Source organism: Heloderma suspectum, chromosome 3 (assembly GCF_057233095.1).
Source record: "Heloderma suspectum isolate Gila_16-S chromosome 3, 16-S_ref, whole genome shotgun sequence".
Lineage (NCBI taxonomy): Eukaryota > Metazoa > Chordata > Lepidosauria > Squamata > Helodermatidae > Heloderma > Heloderma suspectum.
In genome coordinates this window covers 100,385,569-100,404,512 of record NC_139460.1, presented here as the reverse complement: position 1 = coordinate 100,404,512, position 18,944 = coordinate 100,385,569, and the positions used below count along the sequence as shown (strand labels likewise).

Below are 18,944 nucleotides of genomic sequence, written 5' to 3'. Positions count from 1 at the left end.
CTACTGCGACTGTCATAAGTGTCAGACTGTGTGGCTCCCCCATCCTACAAGAAACACATGACTCCTCAGTTGCTGTGCTGTCATGGAAATCATTGGAGAGGCAAGAATGCCAAAGGGGTGTGACAGCAGGGAGAACTGAGGAATCCTGAACTCTACCCTCTCCCTAGTTTCTCAAGCAATAAACTTCACAGCCAAAGGAAACTGCCATGATCTTGCTTTAGCCCTGGATTAACTGGATTGCTCCAGTTGCATCTCTCCTTTCTTAAGGAGTTTGAAGGAAAGAGCCGTCAGTTTCCATCTAAGCTCTGATTATGACCACCTCTCATTTACTACTGAGAAGACAAAAGGTGGATCTACATGGAGGATTTACTCCAGGGCTCTGGTGTGACACAGGACATAACCTCCAATCTGCATCAAGCCTAGGTTTTCATACCATAAAAAACACATTTTTGCAAAGACATTTTGTGACAATTTTTCCCATTACTCTGGCTTCAGTACAGTTTGGGAGTCTGTGTGACCTCAGCATGATGTTGGATTCAGCAGCGGCTAGGGGGAGCTGCGCTGTGAGGAAGAAGGCTGGAGGGAGAAGCACTGCAAGGAAGCCGGGAAAGTTGCATCAGCAAAGGGTGGACCTGAGGAGAGGAGTTGGCTTCACCCCCCACTGATCATATTTATTTTTTCCTAAATGGGCCTTACTCCTGAGAAAGTCAGCATGTTGATGACTTTTCTTTCTTTTAAATCTCCCCTTCTGTGGAGGTACACATATTTGCATAAGATTAATGGCCTCAATAAACAACCAGCTGAAAACAGCCCGGATAAACATGTCAAATCAGAAGTAAATCACATTGACTTCAATTGCACTTACTCAGCACGGGAAGGGAGAGAAGGTTGGGGGATTGGGAATTGCGTTGCCTTTTAATTTAAATCTCCGCTTATCCAGTGCTGCGGACCTGCACATAATTTTTTAATCACTTTTAAAAAAGGAAGGAAGCACCCCTGTCAGGCTCTTATCGGCCACTTATCTCGCTGCCAACAGAGAGAGGTGGTTTGCTTCTTGCTGTGGAGTTTGGGCACCGACAGCAGGGTGGGAAGGAACAATGGAGATGCTCTTTTAAGTTTTAATGTGGCTCCTCTGTGCTGATCAGCTATATTGTGATCGCTGGAGCGGCAGTTGGGGAGTGCCTTCTCCTGAAGTCTCCTAATTCTCTCTCTCTCTCTCTCTCTCTCACACACCCACACACACACACACACACACACACACAGGCACGCACGCCCACACACACAGACATCCCGCCCTGAGAGTTTGGGCTGGATGATATCAGGGCTTGCAGCCCCTTCCCAGTGTGAGGCTGATCTCTTGGCAAGCAAGGCTGGGCAGCGGAGGTCATTAGTGGCAACCAGGAGCCACACATTCTGATGATTGTGGATGGGTGCCATTTCTAAGGTGTGCCATGGCACTTTGGGGCTTGGACCTGGCTGGGTCAACCTTGGCAAACTGGAAGGAGAGATAATTAAAGAAATAATGCATTTTCTCCTGACATTTGCCCTGCGGCAGCGATTTTCCCCAGGCATATGTCGCATTAGCTGGCAACGTGTCCCACGGGAGGAGCAAATCTAAAATCATGAAAATCCGTTTTTAAACGGTATCACCTCAGAAAGCATCTCTGGGTAGATAGGACCGGAGAGTAGAGGGATCTGAATTTCTCTGCCCTCCTGTTTCCCAGCTGGTATCCATCAAAACTAAAGCATGGAGAGTGTATCACAGCAAACTCTTATGGTTTCTGTATGAGTCTGTCCCTGAAGTATGGTCAGGAAAATACAAAAATAGTCAGGGATTATATAATTTTCCTGGCTTTTTAGCTCTTTGGGGGAAGACGACATTGGCATAGGGATGTCAGAGAATTCCGCCGGTGCAATTCCAGTGCATTCGGCCCCCCGAAATCCGTGGCGGAACGAAGCCCCTGCCCTCCCAACCCACGAAAGGCCGCGATTCACTTCTTCATCATAGCCGTGATAGGCTATGTAAATACTTACGTAGCCTATCACGGCTAATGCAGGGATGCCTTTTGCATCCCTGCGGAGGCCATGATAGGCTAAGTAAGTATTTACCAAAGTATATGCCAAAAAAAAAAAAAAGGCGTATGCAAATGGCGGCGGCTATGGCGGCCACCATTTGTGTTCCCTATTTTTAGCCATTTTAGCCTACGTAAATATTTACGTAGGCTATTACGGTGAAAACAAGGGGAACACAAATAGCATAGTGGGTGCTATTTGCATTCCGTTTTTTTCGCCGTAATAGCCTACGTAAATATTTACGTAGGCTAAAACGGGGTGGGGGGAGGAACACAAATGGTGTCCACTACGCTATTTGCGTTCCCCTTGTTTTTCACCATAATAGCCTACGTAAATATTTATGTAGGCTAAAACGGCTAAAAATAGGGAATGCAAATGGCGGCCGCTGTAGCTGCCGCCATTTGTGTACGCTGTATTTTTTTTTTTTTTGGCTAGCCGTGATAGGCTACGTAAATACTTACGTAGCCTATCACAGCAGCTTCGCAAGACGCAAATGGCGGCTTCTACGGCGGCCGCCATTTGCGTCCGCAGCAGCCCATCCACAGCTGGAACTCCGGCTGCGGATGGCCCTGACCAGCGGCTCCGTGGAGCCGGCCCAGGGAGGATTCCGGGGGGAGGGACGGAGCGCCTCCCCCCCCACGAATCCAAGCTCTGCAAAGGTAAGTGACTTTTGTACATCCCTACATTGGCAGCTTCACAATTTTGTCTGAACTCCATGTTTCTTTTCATTGCTCCCACCTCTCTAGCCACACATGCCTATTATTAACTTTGAAACCGATACCATAGTCAAGGTAAACTTTTGTTTCAGAAAGACTTCTCATAGTAATGCCATTTTTGATCTGAAAGTATTTTTCTACTAATCTCGGAACTGTGAGATTTAAGTCCTGCATTGGAATACAGTAAGTCAAATGGAAATATGATGTGTTCGATCCAGACTAAGTTAGTTTCACTGATGCCCCACTGAAAGCAATGTGAAAAATTAGTCATTACTTTAATGGGAATTAAGTGCAACTAATTTACGGAGCAATCCAATGGCCCCTAGACAGTGTCTGGGGTGCCATAGGATGCTGTGGATCTCCTCTATGCCCATAGTTAGAGTTACGAGCATGGAGGAAGATATCCAATCATGGATTTTCCCCTTCCAGTCCTCACAGCTGCTGCAGAATGGTCTGTGGGGGCTCATCTTTTGAAGGTCACAATAGCAACCTTGGAAGAGGATGAGGAGGATGGAAAGGGGATGTGCTGACAGGCAGGGAAAGGAGGGAGGCAGAGTGGCCAGGAGCCGCAGGATCCTAAAGCCTCTCCATTCCCGGCTCTGCCCTGTCCCCAGGAAGGTAAAAAAGCTCAGAGGCTTTTACAGATAAAAATACTTTTAAAGGAGGATGGCAAGACTGTAAAGCCTCTGCCATTCCTCCTTCCCTGCACAGCTCTTGCTGGCAGAGCACTGGATGGGTGGAGAACAGCCATCCTTTAGGATTCTGCTATCCATCTGGATCCAATTGATAATTTATTATTTTATTTACTTTGGGCATTTCTGTTCCATCTTTCTATAAAAATATACTCAAGGCTGTCCAAAATATTCAGTTTCTTCAACAGATCAACAGTAACAGTTTTTAATTTCCAGCACAAAACCATTTCATATTCATAGACTGCTACTAGTGTTCCCAATGGATCTCAAATATGCCTATTTGTATTTTATTTTATTTTACTTATTTTTATTTTTGGAAAAATGTATGAGTGAATAAGTGAATGTCACAGGAGTACATATTATAAGTTACCTTGATCTAAACCTGGGCCCAATACTGACATGTTGATTCAGTATTGCTGAAACAGAGGCAAAAGCGGTACTCCTAGATCCATCACTGTCGCTGGAGGCCCAAGTGGCCATGGCAGCTCAGAGTGCCTTTTACTAGCTTTGGCTGGTTCGCCAGCTACGGCCTTTCCTGGATAGGGATAGCTTGACCAGAGTCGTACAGCATTAGTAACCTCAACACTGTATTACTGCAGTGCGCTCTATGTGGGGCTGCCCTTAAGGCTGGTCTGGAAGCTGGAGCTAGTGCAGAATGCAGCAGCTTGGCAGTTATCGGGAGGTGCTGTCCCTTTTCAGCGTGCAACTCCTTTGCTTAGGGAACTGCACTGGCTGCCTATTCACTACCAGGCCAGGTTTAAGGTATTATTACTAGCGTACAAAGCCCTAAACAACTTGGGACCAGGACACCTGAGTTCCTCCTTCTTTACCAACCTGCCCAGTCACTAAGGTCATCAGAGGGCATGTTTCTGGTGGTTCCACATGGACCCATGGCCTGGTTGGAGTCCAACTTTGTGTTCAACTTCCGACGCCTCCTGAAGACGTTGCGTCGTCAGCCACCGTTTATTAAATTCGACATTATTGTGATTCATCTTTTAAAAAAATGTTTTAACTCTTTTAACCTGGTGTTTTATTCTTTTACCTTGTTGTTCACCGCTCCGAAATCTTCTGATGTGGTGCAGTATATAAATATTGTAAATAAATAAATAAAAGTTTTCACCTCATTTAAACTGGCAAATGCCATTTAAAAGTGGCAATCTGCAGGGCAGTCCACATTCCTCCCCCTACATCAGGGGTGGCCCCCATCCTAGGTTCAAAAGCCCTCTGAAGCATCATTTCAGACATCTAGCAAAAGTGATCTGTCCCTTACCTAGCACCCTGCTGGGCAGGGATGAAGGCAGATAGGGAGAGAAAAGGGGTTGGCAGAGAGGGAAAGCAGATGCCACCTTTGCTTCTGGTCCTGCCCACCACCAGCATGTGATGCACACCCTGCCAGCATGTGGCCCTGGACAGATTATGCCTGAACAGAAAAAACCATTCCCCGTTCCAGCCCTAGAGCCTGCTGCAGATTGAATTCTTCAAAATGGTTCTTTGAAGGATGTGATTTGCAGCACAGCTAATTCTTCCTCTGGGAGAGAAGAGGAATGGTGATGGCACTGTAGATTGCCTCCTTTAAAGTGATAGTTGCCACTTTAAAGGTGGCAATCTGCAGTATAATGCACAGTCCAGTCCCTCAATTTCCTATGGTAAAATGCTTACGATGTACATTTTGGTGCATTTTATTATTATTTATTTTATGAAGGGTGGCTTGTCTTTTGGCAGAAACTTTACTGCACTACCCCCGCCCGCCCCCCCCCCGGCAGTAACTTTTGAATTCTATGAAAATTTAGCACAGCACTACTTCTGCTTACCTAAGCTGAACGTAATTGCATAGCATTCTTTTCATCATTAAGTGGAAAGTGCCCTCCTACACATATTCACTGGAAAAAATTAATTGCTTTTAGGTGCTAATTGTCTGAAATACAGTAAATTTTAAATGCAGAAAAGAAGTTTTTAAAAGGATCATCATGAATTCTTCTGCTGTAAATGTTTCTCAGTCAGGGATGCCTTCAGAAAAGTGATTCTCATCTGACATACATTTGCACTATAATCAATTAAGAGATAACATGAGGAAGATCTATTTTTTACATTTGTCTTCCTTTACCATGTGAAGTCTTACTTTTCAGTCACAAGACATTTCTTATCAAAAATATGGCTAAGTACTTTCATTTGCCTTTCTTTCATTGCAGCAAAATGCTATTGAGTTGAGGCCCAGATATTTATTGTAAGAATATTCTTTCCAGTCACCAGCATTTAAGTCATCTTATGAAGTAAACATGCTAACTTGTCAAAGCTTTATTGTAAGTTTCAGGGTGCCTAAAAATGTTACAGTGCCTAGAAAAGTTTAGGCATTTTATAAATTATAAAGAAGTAATGCTAGAAACTCCCCTTCATGGATCACTGCCTTGTTATGGCAAAGGGGCTTGCGTAACTCAGTGAAGCCATAAGCTATGCCATGCAGGGCCACCCAAGACGGACAGGTCATGGCAGAGAGTTCTGAAAAAATGTGGTCCACTGGAGAAGGAAATGGCAACCCACTCCAGTATTCTTGCCAAGAAAACACCATGGAACGTATCACAAGGCTAAAAGATATGACGCCGGAAGATGAGCCCCTCAGGTCGGAAGGTGTCCAATATACTACTGGGGAAGAGCAGAGGGAATTTCCAAGTAGCGCCAGAAAGAGTGAAGCAGCTGGGCCAAAGCCAAAAGGACACTCAGCTGTGGATATGTCTACACATGGACATCACCAGATGGTCAATATCGAAATCAGATTGATTATGTCCTTTGCAACCAAAGATGGACAAGCTCTATACAGTCAGTAAAAACAAGACCTGGAGCTGACTGTGGCTCAGATCATGAGCTTCTTGTTGCAAACTTTCAGCTTAAATTGAAGAACGTAGGGAAAACCACTAAACCATTCAGGTATGACCTAAATCATATCCCTGATGAATATACAGTGGAGGTGAGGAATAGATTTCAGGGATTAGACCTGATAGACAGAGTGCCTGAGGAACTATGGACGGAGGTCCGTAACATTGTTCAGAAGGCAGCAACTCAATCCATCCCAAAGAAAAAGAAATGCAAGAAAGCAAAGTGGCTGTCTGATGAGGCTTTACAAGTAGCTGAGGAAAGAAGGGAAGCAAAAAGCAAGGGAGAAAGGGGAAGATATATCCAACTGAATGCAGAGTTCCAGAGAATAGCAAGAAGAGACAAGAAGGCCTTCTTAAATGAACAATGCAAAGAAATGGGGGAAAACAACAGAATGGGAACGACTAGAGATCTCTTCAAGAAAATCGGAGATATCAAGGGAACGTTTTGTGCAAAGACGGGCATGATAAAGGACAAAGAAGGCAGGGACCTAAGAGAAGCAGATGAGATTAAGAAGAGGTGGAAAGAATACACAGAAGAATGATACAGGAAAGATCTTAATGTCCCTGATAGCCATGATAGTGCGGTCACTGAACTTGAGCCGGACATCCTCGAGAGTGAAGTCAAGTGGGCCTTAGGAAGCATTACTAACAACAAAGCTAGCAGAGATGACAGTATTCCAGCTGAGCTATTTAAAATCCTAAAAGATGATGCTGTTAAAGTGCTGCCCTCAACATGCCAACAAATTTCGAACACTCAACAGTGGCCACAGGACTGGAAAAAGTCGGTTTACATTCCAATCCCAAAGAAGGGCAACACCAAAGAGTGTTCAAACTACCGTACAATTGCACTTATTTCACATGCCAGCAAGGTGATGCTCAAAATCCTACAAGCTAGGCTTCAGCAGTATGCGAACCGAGAACTACCGGAAGTACAAGCTGGGTTTCGAAGAGGCAGAGGAACTAGAGATCAAATCGCCAACTTTCGCTGGATCATGGAGAAAGCGAGAGAATTCCAGAAAAACGTCTATTTCTGCTTCATTGACTACACTAAAGCTTTTGATTGTGTGGATCACAACAAACTGTGGTAAATCCTGAAAGAGATGGGGGCACCAGACCACCTTACCTGTCTCCTGAGGAACCTGTACGAGGGTCAAGAAGCAACAGTAAGAACCAGACATGGAACAACCGATTGGTTCCAAATTGGGAAAGGAGTATGACAAGGCTGCATATTGTCGCCCTGCTTATTTAACTTGTATGCAGAGTACATCATGAGAAATGCCGGGTTGGATGAATCACAGGTGGGAATTAAGATTGCCGGGAGAATTATCAACAACCTCAGATACGCAGATGATACCACCCGAATGGCAGAAAGTGAAGAGGATCTAAAGAGCCTCTTGTTGAGGGTGAAAGAGGAGAGTGCAAAAGCTGGTTTGAAACTCAACATTAAAAAAACTAAGATCATGGCATCTGGCCCCATCACTTCCTGACATATGGAAGGGGAAGAAATGGAAGCAGTGACAGATTTTATTTTCTTGGGCTCCAAGATCACCGCAGACGGTGACTGTAGCCATGAAATTAAAAGACGCTTGCTCCTTGGGAGGAAAGCTATGGCAAACCAAGACAGCATAGTGAGAAGCAGAGACATCACCTTGCTGACAAAGGTTCGTATAATCAAAGCAATGGTTTTCCCAGTAGCAATGTATGGCTGTGAGAGCTGGACTATAAGGAAGGCTGAGCGCCGAAGAACTGATGCTTTCGAACTGTGGTGCTGGGGAAGACTCTTACGAGTTCCCTGGACAACAAGGAGGTCAAATCAGTCAATCCTAAAGGAAATCAACCCTGAGTGCTCATTGGAAGGACAGATACTGAAGCTGAAGCTCAAATATTTTGGCCACCTAATGCGAAGAGAAAACTCCCTGGAAAAGACCCTGATGCTGGGAAAGACTGAAGGCAAAAGGAGAAGGGGACGGCAGAGGATGAGATGGCTAGATAGCATCACCGATGCAATGAATATGAACTTGAGCACACTCCGGGAGAGAGCGCAGGACAGGAAGGCCTGGCGTGCTATGGTCCATGGGGTCACGAAGAGTCGGACACGACTGAACGACTGAACAACAATGATGCTAGAAACTGACCCATCCAGGATACTTTCAGAGTAATGAATCTACTGAAGTAGGCTCCAGTAAAGAAATGTCATGCTAAAATGTGTTTGTTAATTTTCAAAATACCACAATGTTGTTTGCTGTTTTTCGTATATGGCTAAGATGCTTATCCTTTTGGAATATGTTTCATAAAGTTTTTGGGTTTTTTTAGAAAATGGTATATCGCTTTTCAAGCAAACAGTTCTCAAATAGGCTTCCACAGTAAAATAAGGCAATAGTTAAACATTCTTAAACATCTTGGACAGTATCTTATGCTGGCCGCATGGCAGCAGGACCTACTGCTAGTGCAATGGGGAGCTAACAAGCAGGAACGCTTCTTCCTAGAACAGGTAGGTCAGTGGAGCTCACAGAAGGAAGCTCTGCTGACCTATCCTGATCCAGAAAAGAGAGTTTCTGCTCATTTCTGCAGTTACTTTAGGAAGCACTAACTCCCTGTTGTGCTAGCAATGGGTTCCACTGGCACAACAGAAAGAGCTGGAGTGCAGCAGCAGCATTGGATACCACCACCTAATTCTAAAAGTTCCACTACTGTTTCATTTGCAATCTTTCTTGAATATTGCAGGCCTTATCAGGCAGACAGTATCAGCAACTGCTAGCTTTAACTTTCAACAAAGGAGGCTGTTGGAGGTGGTGGTGGGAACAGTGATATAACATGTTCCCTCCCCAGCCCTCTAGTTGCTGTTGTTCCCTTGTGACATCCAGCTTGTTCCTTATGGTATGCAATACTATACACATAAAATACTTATTAAATAGATGATAACAGAATGAAATGAAATCAATACTCACAAAAAGAAAGACTTCATCTTAGATTATTAAGCAATATTGACAAATAATGGCTGATGAATGGAAAACTCCAGTTCATCTCCTTTCTCATTTTCTCGTGCTTGCTTAGTGAAAATTATCTCATTTATCTACCATTAGGCTCATTAGGCAATAGCTACACATGCTTCTTGATGTACCTGTATATGGTCAAGTGTATAATGAAGTGACTGACATGGGTCAGCATTTATTCTACTATTAGTCAGAACATAGCAAGGACAAACCTGGCTGGGGAATGCTAAGAGCTGTATGACTTTTTTCTGTCTAAACATGCATAGGCTTGCACCTTTAAAGAACTATTTGATCTGAAATACATCACTGGAATTTGTAGTTATTAGACCTTCCTTCCAAGAAAGGAATCAACGTGGCAAATTATTTGTTTATGAAGAACACCAAGTTAAAGTTTTTGTACCTACCCCAACCAAAACAAAATGTTTCATTTTTCTTTCATTTCTTCTTGATAATAGGGGAAGAGGATATTAGGGAGGGATGGGTTATAGGGACTTGGATTTTTTTTTGCATTGTGGTATTTCTTATGTATACTACTGTTTATATTTGAAAAATCAATAGGCTTTATATTTTACAAAAGGATGATCCACATAAAAATAAAAGTTGCAATTTGTAAGTTAAAAATGCACACCCATCACAAATTCATAGGAACATAGGAAGCTGCCTCATAGCAGGTCAGACCATTTTTCCTCTACCTCAGTATTGTCTCTTCTGACTAGCAGTTGGTCTCCAGGATGAGGCAGTAGCCTTTACATCACCTGTTACCTGCTCATTCCAAGTGGAAATGCCAGGATTGAACCAGGGACCTTCTTAATGCAAAGCATGTGATCTGCCATTGAGCTGTGGCCCCTCCCTCAATGTCTGAATAATCAAATATCACTGGATTCATAAGAGTGTAACAAACTAAAAAAATATTTTAGCTATTCAGATATCACTAAAGAGAAACAGAGCTATTGCTAAATTACCAGAATATATTACACTGTAAAGTGAAATCCTGTTTTAATTTACTATTCATCTGCCATTGGTATATTTGAGAAAAGAAAATGAACTTCTCTTCCATTGGTCAACCTAATTTGGGAAAGTGATTTAATTACTTTTTCTTCATAATTTATTTTCATTTAAATTCCTTTAGTCTGCATTCTTATCTTTTTCTGTAAAATCAGTCTGCTGTCAATTAAATGTATTGTGATAAATAGTGTTTGCATAGTGATTAACATATTAACATGATAGATGCTTCCCCTGATGTTCATCTCTGTAACTTAGATCTAAGTCTTTATTTTATCTTTGCAAAACAATGCTGTAGATATTATTGTGCAGCAAAAATAATTATAAATGCTCAAAAAAGTAACTCACTGTTGACAAAGTAAGATATATTATATTCAGCAAGATATCTACCATGTGTATATGAAGTGTAATATATAACAGGGTTAGCTTATTTTCAATCTTTGTCTCTCAAATTACTACATTCTATCACAAATAAACGTCATTGTTCAAGTTTAGCTTAGCTGTAATTTAGCTAAGATATTCCTAAAATAACTGAGTTGCCTTAGAAATTATAATTACTTGTAAAGATAATCACATCATCTACTTCAGAACATTATTGTCAGGGCATCATATTATTTCTCTTTTATGTATTTGTGGGATTGAAGTCAAAACTGTAATGATGTCTTGTGTGAACAAGGCCAAAGACACTGTAAAACACACTAAGACTGGAAGACATGAAGTCAGTTATTTTCACCTTCCAATCCCTTGCCCAAATACTAAGCTTAGAGAAACGAGAAAAATAAAGACTACCTTAACATTTTTAACCTTTGCAAATCTATTTACAATTGTCTATACCACTTCTGACATATGTGTTTTAATACAGTGACAAGTATACACGGATGCTGTTCAACAGCAACAGTAGTAGCCAAATTAAGTCCACTGAGATTAAATAGATTTACACTGAAGTAAATGTTTAGGGCTTGGGTGCTAGTAACATAAAGAAAAATGCAAAACACACTTCCATGAAAAACTATTAAAATTAAAAACAAAGAGTCTTGTAGAACTTTAAGACTAACACATTTATTCTGGCATAAACTTTTGTTGACACTGTCCACTTCATCAGATGTATGAAGTGTTAGCCTCAAATTGACAGATTTAAATACACATGCTGGGAGAGGGTGGGAGGGAGACCGAGATGTAAACTGTTGTAAACTGCAAAAAGTATAGACAGTGATAATTACCTTAACAGATGCCATACCCAAGACCTCGGTACACAGATATCGTTGCACTGGTGAACATACGCAGCGTAAATTTTTAAAAACCCTTTGTCCTTATTCAGACCAAAGGAAATAGAATTGAATCTCTTGATGAATTGTACGTCAGCAATTTCAATTGATATCTGTCTCTGACATTCCTTTGGTTCAGAGCATCTCTACACCAGCCTAAAATCCTACATTTAAAACGGGGCTTTCGGCTTCTGTTTTAAATGCAGGATCACAACGACTCCCTTTTTCACGTGCTTCCTCCTTCCCCCCCGCTTTCCCCGTCCTTCTCCCTGTATCTGAGTCTTCCATATCGTTCATTGATCTTGCTCCTCTTCTTGCCACTTTTCCTCTTTTCACAGAGGGAACTCAAGTGGGACACAACAGGGTAATTTGATAGCTTATTATCTGCAATCTATTTAAAAACGGAACAAAGGGCATTTAGTGCAGGCGGCGACTTGGAGGTTGACAGTGTCATCTAAAGAGTCTGCAAACGTCTGTGATTGAGCCATCTCAATAGCAGGATAAACGCTCCGTGTGAAGGAGCCCTAAGAATGGACACCTTAAGGTCATTGACAGAGTGTCCTGGCAGGCTGAAATGTTCTCCCCGCTGGTCTCTTAATATTGCCATTCCTGATGTCAAATTTGTATCCATTTATTCTTTTGCACAGAGACTGGCCTGTTTTGCCCTATGTAGAATGCTGTGGGGAATTGTTGGCAAATGATGACATATATCACATTGAAAGATGAGCAGGTGTACCCATAATATTGTGTCTGCCATTATTAGGTCATGTAATAGTCTTATCACACTATATATGTTTTAATTGGCTCACCCAACAAGGTTTTGAGAATGGCAACTATTAAGGTAATTATCACTTTTTGTACTTTTTGCATTTAAATTCCTTCTGGCAACACAGTTTACATCTCCCCATTCCCACTCCAGCATGTGTATATAAATCTGCCAATTTTAGGTTAACACTTCATTAATTTGATGAAGTGGACAGTGTCCATGAAAGCTTATCCAAGAATGAATGTGTTGTTCTTTAAAGCGCCACAAGACTCTTTGTTGTTTTTGCTGAAACAGACAAACACAACTACCTCTTTGGAATATAAATTATTATTTATTTTTATGCATTACTTATGGGCAGAAAACTGATTTCGTTCACTCCCATGGTTATCTTTATAAACACTGAAGTATATTAGTTGTCCTATTAGCAGCTAATTGTGCACATGCCCATAGCTTTATTATTTTCCCTTGTATCCAATGTTCACCCTGCAGAGATCAAAACATTACTTTCTGTGTTCAGTGACTGTAATCATACCTGTTACAACAGGGACCTGAAAATAAAGGTGATTTAGGTGGTGCTGTGCAGACAGTGAGCATTTGCAGCTATGTGCAATTATTGTTATCCCATTTTTTAGGGAAGCCCTGCAGGGCAGTGAAAGTCATTTTTATTTATAGTAAGAAGGGGGGGAAAATCTACAGATAAAAGAAGAATTTTCTGGATAAATTTAGAGAAAATGAAATTGCCAAGTTTAAAATATGTGCTTGTATGTTTTCATGCATTCTTCCCTCAAGCTTGAAAGAAATAATTACTTTCCAGAACAGAGATTTAAGATCTTTAAGCTGCATTTTCAGCATGTTCTTATCTTTTCCAGTAGTAGTTTTTGCACCACAAGAGCTACCCAGCACCCTGCGATAGAGAGTGCAATGCAGTCAAATGTAAGCTTTTTGAAACCCTGTTGCCTTCAGTAGGAGAGAGTTAAGCATGCACTTTGGTCTCATATCAAAATCAAAGGAACTCCAGATTGCTTACATTTGTCTGGATCGGGCTATAGAGTTTATTTCTACCCACATTTATTTATGCAACATATTACAATGCCATTGATATGTCTAAATGACGAAGAAATATTTTGTAACAAATCCTAGCCAGGTCAAGGATGCATTGGCATTGGAGGGGGCGGGGTGAGAGGGAAGACACTCAGAGGATGAAGTACAAGACCCAGCAGAGGCTCTGCTCATCTCTCCACCTCCTGCCCTCAAAGCCCTTCCATTTTAGTGTGTGCCACCTAGGAGAGGCCTACCTAACATAAGGCCTATGAACCAACTGCAACTCCTCTATATATTTGCTTCCCCTGGGGGATTTCCATAATAATAGTTTACAGCCCTTTGCCAAAATATTTGTGGAAACATCTAAGATCCAAATCCATCAACAGTGCGGAAGAGATTAGGAGAAAGTATTCATCACTCCATTGCTCCTGCTCTCCCTCAAGTCAGAAGTGCATGGTGGAGTTGGTATCAGTTTTTCAGCCAGCCAATCAGGAATGCTACACAGCCTACCTGAATATAAGACTCCTTCATTGGGGTTAATTGCTGTTAGAATGAAAGCCTTGTGTGCTATTGCACCAAACTCAGAGAAGAAGATTTGAGAGCTAAGAGAGCATGATCATGGCTGCCTACGTAAGTCTTCATTTGGCTTTAGCTTGCTGCTGAGACAACATATACCTATGGGTCTAGTAGGAGAGAGTTCCAGCTAGCAAAGCTCACTCTGACCTCTCCATTGTCCTATTGCAGCTGCTCTTTACACAAGAAGGCTTCTGCCTTTGCTTGGATTGCTGTGCCTGATGTACTTACTTTGACTGGATCTACTTACCTGACATAACTTTGCCTGCTTAGACATGACTGTTCTACCTAGACTGGAGTCTTCTTGCTCAGATCTGACCCTATCAGATGTCACTGGCTTGCCCTGGGAGCCTCAGGTAATCACAAAATGAAACAATTTGAGTAATTTGTAGTAAAAATATAGAAGTGGCATTAAAGAGTGATTTGAATTGTTTACTCTTAACTTCTTCACCACAGACTGGAGAAATAACTTGCTAGAAAGCTTGCCTTTATTTTCTATATTAAGGCTTCTTTTGCTTTAATCTTTTTGATTAAATCTCTTTTAATCAAGATTTTTGGTTAATGAGTTTCATGTGTTTTGCCTTGGGAGATTTCAAAAGATTGTGCCCACCTCATGGTGTAGTGGCTAGAGTGCTGGACTGAGAGTCAGGAGATCCGGGTTCTAGTCCCCACTCGGCCATGGAAGCTCACTGGGTGACTTTGGGCCAGTCACATACTCTCAGCCCAACCTACCGCACAGGGTTGTTGTTGTGAGGATAAAATGGAGGAGGAGGAGGATTATGTACGCCACCTTGAGTTCCTTGGAGGAAAAAAGGCGGGATATAAATGTAATAAATAAATAAATAAATAAATAGCCAATTCACATTATATAAAGGAGTTCTGTGCTCAGTTAAGCGTGTTTGGAATCTAGTACCTGGACAGTGAAGGCTGTTGTGCGTTCCAAAACTGGTTAAAAAAAGCCGCCAGGGTAGCCAATTTATTAATAATCTTGTGATAGCAATCCAAAATATTTTGCCCTTGTCAAAAGAGTCTGAGATTGTCTGGATTGTTCACATTTATTTAGAAGCCAGTTTTTGTTGGCTCAGAAGGCAGGGTTGTTGTTTTTTGTCACAGCTGTTGTACCCCCACCCCTAATGTATATGGTTGTCTAGTTTAATACAAGTAGAATGCACTTAGAATTGTTCTTTCTCTGTATTTCGATTTCATATTTTTTAAGACAATCCAAGCAATATAATTACAAAACTCTGTAATATTTAAACACGGATGTCTGTTGTTCCATTCTTACAACATGTTTATTAAAAAGTAATTGCTTTGTTTTGGAATGGATCCTACAATCCCTCTACAAACATGTGGGAATAGTAAAGGAACACCCACTGTTTAATATCAAGATACAAAATCTTCAATTACACGTAAATTGTAATTCTAAAACTATGAAACCATTACCTTAATGTCAAAAGCTCCAGGTTGACCCACTTGATTGTAGAGTTCCAATTGTTCTTTGATGGGAGAAAGCCACAGTTTTACTTGACTTAACTGATGTTCAAACTGGCTCAAATTATTTAACATATGCTCAATTTCTTTCTGTTTTTCAGGGAGATCTTTGGATACCTTTAAAATAACAGAAATTAATTCTGTAAGATAAAGCAGCAACTCTGCCACACACATAGCAACACTGCAAAAACCGTTTTCTGTACAAAATATTTACACTGTGAATAAACAGGATTGTGTATGGGGTTTTTTAAATGTATGTAAATGGCAGCTGCAAGGGAGACTTAGCAGCATCAAGATCACAGGGTGTGGGGAGGAGAAGTTTAATCCTCCCACCACCCGCTTTGGTCCTGACAAAAATCATATACCCTCCCCGAAGCTACTATTCTCATTCAGAGGGAAGTCTCCACTAGCATCCAAGATACATCTGCTCTCCTGTCTGGATAATATTAACAAAGCTTTAAACTGAATGGTTTAGGCAATTTGACTGAATATAAACATATCCCTCTGAACTGAAATAACTGACATTTTCAGAGGCTGAACGGTACGCTGATTAAAATGATAAGAGTTATTCAGGCTTCCTGGATGTCTCCCTTTCTAACTTATTTACAAGTATGAAATGTGAAGAGATGTACTTGTTGTTAAATATTATTGATTACAGTCACCAGGAAGGGGGTATTTTATAATTAAGGCTGCGATCCTAAACATATTTCTAGTGAATAAGTCCCATGGGACTTAATGAGACTTATTTCTAAATAGCCATCCATAGAATTGCACTGAATATTCCATACAGATGAACCAGTAATTCTGACTGGGAGATGGCAAAAAACACACTACATCAAGACACAGCCTGTCAATGGAAGACTCAGGGTACAATCCTATGCATGTTTAGACAGATTGCGCTCATACTGGCTGGGAAATGCTGGGAGTTGTAGGACTTTTTACATCTAAACATGCATGGGATTGTGCCCTTAGAGTTTTATTTACAGATATGCCCTTTCACTTCAATATTAGGAGGAAATATCTTTGTATCAGGTGTTAATAATCCTTAAATATGGGACAATGTAAGAAAAAAAACAATATAGGTGTTGACTAATAATTGTTGTACTCCTTAGGGAATTTTCTGCTAGTTGTATAGAAAGTGAGATCAAATTTGGAGGATTTTTAATGTACGTTTAAAGCTGGAGTTGCTATCATATGTGTCAGGAACGCCCTAGCTGCCTCTTAAAGTCCCCTCCAACTGCCAACTCAAGACACAGACAAAAGGGATTATTTCCAAGGCTTTATTCCTTTACAACTCAATGACTCTTTCAGATGCTGATTTCCAGCGACTAAGCAAGGAACTGCACTGGGGTAGTTAGCAGAGTAGCCTAAGCTCCAGGTAAGGCAGTTGGTCCCCGTTTGAAGGAGAAGAGCAGGAAAACTCTGAACTTATGGGCTGTGGAGAGGTCCTCCCTCTTACCCATGGGTCCTCGGGATGCGACCGTTGTCATAGCGCCAAGCGGGCAAAGCACCTCCTCTCGACGCCCTCCATTTGGTGCCTCTCCCTGTGTCGGCTCTGAGTGTTCACCAACACCCCATCCCCTGCTCTTTCACTGCCAGGGTCACTATCTCTCTCAGGAATGCAGGCAGGAGGAATCTCTCTCTGCCGCTGTGCCTCTGGGAGACGAGCAGGCTCCTCTCCCATGGGTTGTTGCTCTTCCTCAGAATCAGAACTGCTCTGAGGCTCTATGAGCTCAGTTTCCACCCTGACAATATATCATGTTTGTATTTTTATATTTAAATATGTATACTGTTTTTCTTTTGGGGCACAGTGTCTTGAATTTAACATAATATGAGCTGAATTCAAGTTAGGATCATTTCAAAATGTCAGTGTTATGATGAATGACTGCTCTCACAAACCATGCTTTTATCTGCTGATTTCTTATTGTGTTAACACCTAAAGGGGAAACAGTACACACAAATTAAAGGAAAAGGAAAACACTGTCCAATTGTCAGCTACAGAACAGCTTAAAATTGTGGGAGTTTGCCATCTTTATCATATAGTGAGTCCTTGTTGTATATCAGTGATTTGCAGAAAACACAGGCATTGTTTCTATAACAGAGACAAAACGAGACAAATTTTTCAGATTAAGGAAGGTGTTATATACTTATTGTATGCAGAAAACATGTCTTTCTGGTAAACAAAATCTGAATGTAAGTTCAGTGAAATGAATACATAGTTATATTAATATATATTTTTGTTAATAAAGTAGCTAAAAGGTTTCCCTCAACCCAATGTATAACTTTATTGCAAGCTTTGCCAAGTCTCGCTATGAATGTTACAAAAGAAACCATTCACAATACAGTCCTTACTCAGAAGTAAGTCTCACTGAATTCAGTGAGACTTAGCTATCAAGTAAGTGTGTATAGCAGGGTTGGGCAACTTGTGGCCCCCCAGATGTTTTGGCCTACAGCTCCCATGATCCCTCACCATTGGTTATGCTGGCTAGGGCTGATGGGAGTTGCTGCCTAAATTCTGAAGGACCACAAGTTGCCCACCCCTGATACATAAGACTGTGGCCTTGGTGATCAGTTTCCTCACCATGAAAGCCCAATTCTTTAGATGTATCAAAAGTGTCATGGTCACTGATATGATAATTTATTGGACTCTTTCTACAATCCAATTCTAATATAAAACTATTATGTCTAGTAGCCACTGATAGTCTAATCCTCCTGGAATTTATATAATCCCTTTTTAAAGTTGTCCAGGTTGATGGTCACCATTATATCTTGTGATAGCAAATTCCTCAGTTTGCAGTGGAAGTAGTACTTGCAAATTCCGTATGTGCTGCGTGAACTAACACTAGGGATGGTGGAGAATTCCGCCACGGATTTCAGTGAGGCCGAATGCACTGGCATTTGGCCCCCCGAAATCCGTGGCGGAATGGTCTGCCCTCCCACCCCCCCATGGATTGTCCTTGCGGCTTACCTGGGGCGGATGTTCCGGACGGCAGTGGCTCTGGTGGTGGAGGCGGCAGCCGGTCTTTTGACTGGCTGCCGTGGCCGCCACTGTCATCCTGGTCTTTGCCGTGATCGGCTACGTAAGTCTTTACGTAGCCTATCACGGGAAGCCAAGCAAAAAAAACCAACGGTGTACGTAAATGGTGGCGGCTACGGCGGCTGCCATTTGTGTTCCCTATTTTTTGCCGTTCTATTACAGTGAAGAAAAGGGGAACGCAAATAGCGTAGTGGGCGCTATTTGCGTTCCTTTTTTCCCGCCATTCTAGGCTACGTAAATATTTACGTAGGCTAGAACGGTGAAAAAAAAAGGAACGCAAATAACACCCATTACGCTTTGCATTCCCCTTTGTTTCGCCGTAATAGCCTACATAAATATTTACATAGGCCAGAACGACGAAAAATAGGGAAAATAGGGCCGCCGTAGCTGCCGCCATTTGCGTACACGTTTTTTTGTGGTTTTTT

General features: G+C 41.7%; 1 protein-coding gene across 1 annotated transcript in view; it reads right to left on the bottom strand.

The window, feature by feature from the left end:
- DMD (dystrophin) overlaps positions 1-18,944 on the bottom strand; it is a 1,907,270-nt gene that overhangs the window by 603,646 nt on the left and 1,284,680 nt on the right. Inside the window, exon 47 of the mRNA XM_084843968.1 lies at positions 15,435-15,599. Coding sequence (XP_084700094.1) covers positions 15,435-15,599 — 165 coding nt within the window. The remainder of the gene's footprint in view (positions 1-15,434; positions 15,600-18,944) is intronic.